The sequence below is a fragment of the Hyla sarda genome, chromosome 3 (assembly GCF_029499605.1).
Source record: "Hyla sarda isolate aHylSar1 chromosome 3, aHylSar1.hap1, whole genome shotgun sequence".
NCBI classification, from domain to species: Eukaryota; Metazoa; Chordata; class Amphibia; order Anura; family Hylidae; genus Hyla; species Hyla sarda.
This window is the reverse complement of record NC_079191.1, coordinates 11,756,034-11,764,489: the sequence shown is the minus strand read 5'-3', so window position 1 is coordinate 11,764,489 and position 8,456 is coordinate 11,756,034. Positions and strand designations below refer to the sequence as shown.

The 8,456-nt window shown below is 42.5% G+C and overlaps 1 protein-coding gene across 1 annotated transcript; it reads left to right on the top strand.

Moving 5' to 3' along the window:
• The first annotated feature begins 775 nt into the window (after positions 1-775).
• Positions 776-1,735, top strand: LOC130360940 (taste receptor type 2 member 16-like). Its single transcript, XM_056563496.1, has one exon. The coding sequence runs from the start codon at positions 776-778 to the stop codon at positions 1,733-1,735; it is 960 nt and encodes a 319-aa protein (XP_056419471.1).
• Positions 1,736-8,456: the final 6,721 nt, after the last annotated feature.

The following is an 8,456-nucleotide window of genomic DNA, read 5'->3' as shown; positions in this document are numbered from 1 at the left end:
TATGAGGTGGGGATATGAGAACGGGATATGAGGAAAGGGATATGAGGAAAGGGATATGAGGAAAGGATATGAGGTCGGGGTGTAAGGCCGGGGTATGAGGACAGGATATAAGGATGGGATATGAGGACAAGTACTTCCTCCTATGTTGTCCCCCCCCCCCCCCAAGGATTAAGAAAAACCGGGCAACGCCGGGTACTAAGTCTGTACAGGATGTAACTCAGGATCAGTACAGGATAAGTAATGTAATGTAATGTATATACACAGTGACCTCACCAGCAGAATACTGAGTACAGCTCTGAAGTATAATACAGGATATAACTCAGGATCAGTACAGGATAAGTAATGTAATGTATGTACACAGTGACTCCACCAGCAGAATAGTGAGTACAGCTCTGGAGTATAATACAGGATATAACTCAGGATCTGTACAAGATAAGTATTGTAATGTATGTACACAGTGACCCCACGATTAGAATAGTGAGTGGAGCTTTGGATAGTATTATATGATGTTGATCTAAGTCAGGACCAGGACAAGAATATGTTTATAAGATGACTGAACAGGTGAACATGTACAGTATTTCAGATTTTTCAATTTCTGCTGTAACTGGGGTAAAATGATCTTGCTATGTTACATGATCTGCTTTCTGCTCAGAATCGTTGTGATGATATCTTTATTTCCAATGTAAATCATGGAAAATTTTAAACCTAAACCTAGCTGTGCTCTCAGGATCCTCACAGTACAGGAGAGACGGCTGATCCTACAGAAGGTGACACCATGGTCCTATATCTGGATGTCCTGGTCCCGGCACTGATCGCTCTTATACCCGGACTGGTGATACACTTATTTATTATAGTCATCAATGTCACTGACTGGTTGAAGGGAAGATCGGTGACTCCTGTTGACCACATTATAACTTCTCTTGGGATTTCTCGATTCTTCTCTCAATGTGCTGTTACACTTCGTTTGCTTTTGACAATCTTTCTGAATAAACTATATGCAAATGTAGCTCTGTTTGTTTTACAAGCTCTTTATTCTTTCTTTTCTTATTCCAATGTTTGGTTAACAAGTCTTCTCTCCATTGTCTTCTGTCTGAAGATCTCCAACCTCCGCACCGGACTGTTCCTGTATCTGAGGAGGATGATAGATCAGAGGACTGTGCATTTCATTGTAGGATCAGTTCTTCTTTCCAGTCTCAATTGTTTGTTGCCTTTGTTGCCGACCATCATTGATGTGACCAAAGATGGAACACACAATACAACCATGGACATTCTATCCATAAGATGCACTTTTTTTGATTTTTTACACAGTTTTTACAGCCATACTATACCAGCCATCATCCCGATGCTTTTCTGTTCCATCTCCTCCATCCTCCTCTTCACCTCGTTGTATCGTCACGTAACAAAGATGAAGATGAGCGGGAACTTATCCATCAATCTGGAGACATATTACTCAGCCATGACATTTGTATCCATCACTTTTATATACAATGTTATATACTTTACTATTCATATGGTTAGTGTCTTTATGTACTATTTATACTGTGAGTATGTTCTATGGCTTGACATTGTCTTGGGATTTCTACCCATTCTACATTCCTCCTACCTGATCTACAGAACGGTCAAACTGAGGAGTCACATGTCCAAGGTTCTTCAGAATGTCATTGATATCTTCTTCCAAAAGAAAGTGACAGAAACTAGAGAGGACATTGAAATGATAACTCTAGGATGTAACTAATGTTATTGGGAGGGTTTACATTATCAGTGCCCACCTCTTCTATAAGTGGCTAAAATTGAAGGTCTGATGAGAAGCGAAATTCAGAGGACTTATGGGAACCATCACCATTTTATTTTGCCAAGGAGCCTCCACCTAACTCAATCATTCCTTGGCCACTTATTCAGACCTTGGTGAATTTCCAGAAACTTTTTTACTAATTTTTGCATATATACATTTATTTTTTATTTTTTATCATGATACATGTATGAGATTTTCATAACTAGTTTTCCTTTTCTGTATCCTTTGGTTTTAAATTACCAATAAAAAACTTAAATGAAAAAAAAATGCATCTCCCCTAACGAATTCTACATAAGGTGACACCATGGTCCTGTATCTGGGTTTCCGGGTTCTAACACTGATCTCATTCTGATCTGATACACTTATTTATTATAGTCATCAAGGTCACTGACTGGTTGAATGGAAGATCGGCGTCTCCTGTTGATCACATTATAACTTCTCTTGGGTTTTCACGGATGTGCGCTTAGTACGCTATTGCACTCCGTTTGCTTTTCTCTGCACTCTTTCTGAAACACCTCTATGTGTATGTAACTTTGTATATCATTTATACACTTTATGTCTTCTTTACCTGTACCAACATTTGGTTAACAAGTCTTCTGTCCTTTGTCTTCTGTCTGAAGATCTCCAACTTCCGCACCAGACTGTTCCTGTATCTGAAGGGGATGACAGAACAGAGGACAGCTTGGGTTATCTTAGGCTTCTTTCACACTACCATTTTTTCCCTGCTTTTTAACCCCTTACTGGGGTTTTTTCCATTTTTTGCACTTTCGTTTTTTCCTCCTTACCTTTAAAAAAATCATAACCCTTTCAATTTTGCACCTAAAAATCCATATTAAGGCTTATTTTTTTGCACCAACAATTCTATTTTGCAGTGACATCAGTCATTTTACCCAAAAATCTATGGCGCAACGGGAAAAGAAATCATTGTGAGACAAAATTTTAAAAAAAATAAACGCCATTTTGTAACTTTTGGGGGCTTCTGTTTCTACGCAGTAAAATTTTCGGTAAAAATGACACATTCTCTTTATTTTGTAGGTCCATAAAATTAAAATGATACCCTACTTATATCGGTTTGATTTTGTCGTACTTCTGAAAAAAATCATAACTACATGCAGGAAAGTTTATATGTTTAAAATTGTCATCTTCTGACCCCTATAACTTTTTTATTTTACTGCATATGGGTCGGTCTGAGAGCTCATTTTTTGCGCTGTGATCTGAAGATTTTAGCGGTACCCTTTTTGTATTGATCGGACTTGTTCATCACTTTTTATTCATTTTTTCATGATATAAAAAGTGACCAAAAATACACTATTTTGGACTTTGGAATTTTTTTGCGAGTACGCCATTAACTGTGTGGTTTAATTAATGATATATTTTCATAACTCAGACATTTCCGCACGTGATGATACCACACATGTTTATTTTTATTTTTATTTACACTGTTTTTTTTTTAAATGGGAAAAGGGGGGTGATTCAAACTTTTAATAGGGAAGGGGTTAAATGATCTTTATTCACTTTTTTTCCCACTTTTTTTTGCAGTGTTATAGCTCCCGTAGGGACCTATAACACTGCACACACTGATCTTTAACATTAATCATTGTTATCCCATAGGGACCTATAACACTGCACACACTGATCTTTTACATTGATCACTGGTTTCTCATAGGAAACCAGTGATCGATGATTCTGCCGCTTGACAGCTCATGCCTGGATCTCAGACACTGAGCAATCATTCGGCGATCGGACACCAGGAGGCAAGGTAGGACACCCTCCTGGTGTCTAACAGCTGTTGGGGATGCCGCGACGGCGACCCCGAACAGCTCCCTGAGCTAACCGGCATGGTTTCCCTTTAGACGCAGCGTTCAACTTTGAACGCTGCGTCTAAAGGGTTAATAGCGTGCGGCACCGCAATCACTGCCGTGTGCTAATAGCAACGGGTCCCGGACGTTGTTGGCCCCGCGTTTTAAAGAAAGGGAAAGGACTCAGGACGTACCAGTACGTCCTTGGTCCTTAAGGGGTTAACAGCCGTTTTTGTGCTACAAAAGGTTCTGCAAAAAATAATGAACCATAACTGGGGCAAACAGCTGTATAACATCTGTCAAAATAACGGGAATATTCACTTGTTAAGACCCGTTATAACATCCGTCATGTACGTTATTTTATGGCCGTTTTAACACATCTGTCTACAGACTCCCACAGCCGGGACTACTACTGCTCCCATCATGGAACAGACTTGTTTCCATGATGGGAGTAGTAGTTCCTTGGCTGCGGGAGTCTGCCAGTGGCTGGGGAGGCTACATTAGTGTTTGTACTACTAGCCCCTTCATGGAACAGACTCTGTTACATGATGGGTGTTGTAGTACAGAGGCTGAGGGATTGATCGCACTGGGTCTCCCTTCTGAGACCCGATGTGATTAGAAGTTATTAAACAGGGGAGCAGGCGGCATGTATGGAGTATTTTTACTTTCACTTTTAACCCCTTAACGACGCAGGACGTATATTTACTTTCTGCGCCGGCTCCCGCGATATGAAGCGGGATCGCGGGACCCGCGGCTAATACTACACATCGACGATCACGGTTATGTGCGGTATTAACCCTTTAGAAGCGGCGGTCAAAGCTGACCGCTGCTTCTAAAGTGAAAGTGAAAGTGACCCGGCTGCTCAGTCGGGCTGTTCGGGACCGCCGCTGTGAAATCGCGGCATCCCGAACAGCTTGCAGGACACCGGGAGGGCCCTTTCCTGCCTCCTCGGTGTCCGATCGGCGAATGACTGCTCCGTGCCTGAGATCAAGGCAGGAGCAGTCAAGCGCCGATAACACTGATCACAATACACGCCTGTGATCTGTGTAAAAGATCAGTGTGTGCAGTGTTATAGGTCCCTATGGGACCTATAACACTGCAAAAAAAAAGTAAAAAAAAGTGTTAATAAAGGTCATTTAACCCCTTCCCTAATAAAAGTTTGAATCACCCCCCTTTTCCCATAAAAAAAATAAAACAGTGTAAAAAAAAAATTAAAATAAACATATGAGGTATCGCCGCGTGTGTAAATGTCCAAACTATAAAAATATATCATTAATTAAACCGCACGGTCAATGGTGTACGCGCAAAAAAATTCCAAAGTCAAAAAAAGCAAATTTTTGGTCACTTTTTATACCATTAAAAATTGAATAAAAAGTGATCAAAAAGTCCGATCAAAACAAAAATCATACCGATAAAAACTTCAGATCACGGGGCAATAAAATGAGTCCTCATACCACCCTGTACGTGGAAAAATAAAAAGTTATAGGGGTCAGAAGATGACATTTTTAAACGTATAAATTTTCCTGCATGTAGTTATGATTTTTTCCAGAAGTGCGACAAAATCAAACCTACATAAGTAGGGTATAATTTTAACCGTATGGACCTACAGAATAATGATAAGGTGTAATTTTTACCGAAATATGCACTGCGTAGAAACGGAAGCCCCCAAAAGTTACAAAATGGCGTTTTTTCTTCTATTTTGTCGCACAATGATTTTTTTTTCCCGTTTCGCCGTGCATTTTTGGGTAAAATTACTAATTTCACTGCAAAGTAGAATTGGTGGAAAATTGAAAGGGTTATGATTTTTAAAAGGTAAGGAGGAAAAAACGAAAGTGTAAAAACTGAAAAACCTTGAGTCCTTAAGGGGTTAAGGACCCAGCCATTTTACACCTCAGGACCCGGCCATTTTTTGAACATCTGACCACTGTCACTTTAAACATTAATAACTCTGGAATGCTTTTAGTTATCATTCTGATTCCGAGATTGTTTTTTCGTGACATATTCTACTTTAACATAGTGGTAAAATTTTGTGGTAACTTGCATCCTTTCTTGGTGAAAAATCCCCAAATTTTATGAAGAATTTGAAAATTTAGCATTTTTCTAACTTTGAAGCTCTCTGCTTGTAAGGAAAATGGATATTCCAAATATTTTTTTATTTTATTCACATATACAATATGTCTACTTTATGTTTGCATCATAAAGTTGACATGTTTTTACTTTTGGAAGACACCAGAGGGCTTCAAAGTTCAGCAGCAATTTTCCAATTTTTCACAACATTTTGAAACTCGCTATTTTTCAGGGACCAGTTCAGGTTTGAAGTGGATTTGAAGGGTCTTCATATTAGAAATACCCCACAAAAGACCCCATTATAAAAACTGCACCCCCCAAAGTATTCAAAATGACATTCAGTCAGCGTTTTAACCCTTTAGGTGTTTCACAGGAATAGCAGCAAAGTGAAGGAGAAAATTCACAATCTTCATTTTTTACACTCGCATTTTCTTGTAGACCCAATTTTTGAATTTTTACAAGGGGTAAAAGGAGAAAATTTATACTTATATTTGTAGTCCAATTTCTCTCGAGTAAGCACATACCTCATATGTCTATGTAAAGTGTTCGGCGGGCGCTGTAGAGGGCTCAGAAGCGAGTACGTTTTTCAGAAATGGTTTTTGGGGGCATGTTGCATTTAGGAAGCCCCTATTGTGCCAGAACAGCAAAAAAAAAAAAAAAAAAAAAAAAAAAAACACATGCCATACCATTTTGGAAACTAGACCCCTTGAGGAACGTAACAAGGAATTAAGTGAGCCTTTATACCCCACAGAGGTTTCACGACTTTTGCATACGTAAAAAAAAAAAATAATAACCTCCACATGGCATACCATTTTGGAAACTAGACCCCTTGAGGAATGTAACAAGGGGTACAGTGATCATTTACCCCCCACTGGTGTCTGTCAGATCTTTGAAACAGTGGGCTGTACAAATTTTTTTATTTGCACAGCCCATTGTTACAAAGATCTGTCAGACACCTGTGGGGTGTAAATTCTCACTGCACCCCTCATTACATTCCGTGAGGGGTGTAGTTTCCAAAATGTGGTCACATGTGGGGTTTTGATTTTTTTGCATTTGTCAAAACCGCTGTAACAATCAACCACCCCTGTGCAAATCACCTCAAATGTATATGGTGCACTCTCCCGTCTTGGCCTTGTTGTGCGCCCCCAGAGCACTTTACGCCCACATATGGGGTATCGCCGTAGTCGGGAGAAACTGCATTACAAATTTTGGGGGGCTTTTTTCCCTTTTACCTCTTGTCAAAATGAAAAGTATAGGGCAACACCAGCATGTTAGTGTAAAAACATGCTGATGTAGACCCCAACTTCCCCTTTCCATAATGGGTGAAAGGAGAAAAAGCCCCCCAAAATTTGTGCGGGGGTTTTCAGCGAGTTTCCCGCTGCGAGTTTGAGCTGCCGCACAAAATTTGCTGCATCTCAAACTTGCAGCCTGATACTCACTGTAAGCCCCTGCCCATGTGAATGTACCCTGTACATTCGCAGGGGGGGGGGGGGGGGGGGGTGGTTGGGGAAACCTCCAGCTGTTGCAAAACTACAACTCCCAGCATGCACAGTCTATCAGTGCATGCTGGTAGTTATAGTTTTGCAACAGCTGGAGGCACACGGGTTGGGAAACACTGAGTTAGGAAACAGACAATGTTTCCCAACCAGTGTGCCTCCAGTTGTTGCAAAACCACAACTCCCAGCATGCCCATGCAGCCGAAGGGCATATTGGGAGTAGTGGTTATGCAACAGCTGGAGGAGAACAGTTTGGGACCACTGTGTAGTGGTGTCCAACCTGTAGCTCTCCAGATGTTGCAAAACTACAACTCCCAGTATGCCAAAACTGTCCAGGCATGCTGGGAGTTGTAGTTCTGCACCATCTGAAGGGCCATATGTTACAGAACTACAACTCCCAGCATGCCTGGACAGTAAGGGCATGCTGAGGATGTGTAGTTTTGCAACATCTGGAAGGGCACAGTGGTCTCCAAACTGTGGACCTCCAGATGTTGCAAAACTGCAACTCCCAGCATGCCCAGATGCCAAGGGCTGTCTGGGTATGCTGGGAGTTGTAGTATAGAGGGTCCCAATACAGCAATGCATGTCGCTTTACGGTGACGTGCATTGCTGTAAAGGGCCCGACCGCGGCTGAAGATCCACTCACCTGTCGCCGCTGCCGCCGCCTTCTTCGCCGAGATCCGGGTCTTCAGGGACAAGGTAAGTACCGGGGCCGGTCCCCAGCACTCCCCCGTCCCCCGCCGCGTCCTCCGGTCTTCCTCCCGTCCTCTCCGGACTTCAAGGGGCCGGGCAGGGCGGGAGGAAGTAACCCCCCCCCCCCTGCGATTGGTCAGTTAACTAACCGAAGAATCGCAGGGGATCGGAGGAGGTGGCAGGCTTGCCACCTTGCTCATATACTTTAGCATGGTCCTGGCTGTCTGTGACAGCCGGGATCATGCAAAATTACCGGGCTGTCGGGTCCCAGAGACCCATCAACCCGGTATCACCGCAGATCGCAAGGGCGATTTCCCTTGCGATTTGCATCGATCGCCGACATGGGGGGCCTACATGGCCCCTCTCGGCGTTTGCCCTGGATGCCTGCTGAAGCATTTCAGCAGGCATCCGCTTCCGATCTCTGCCCAGGGAGCGGCAGAGACCAGAGAAACACCAGGACGTACTAGTACGTCCTGGGTCCTTAAAGCCCAGGGTGCCAGGACGTTCTAGTACGTCCTGGATCCTTAAGGGGTTAAATTCCCAACCGGGAGCCCTGAATGGCCATTGGGTACGGAGATGAGCAGCAGAGAATAGACATGTCCCGGCGGT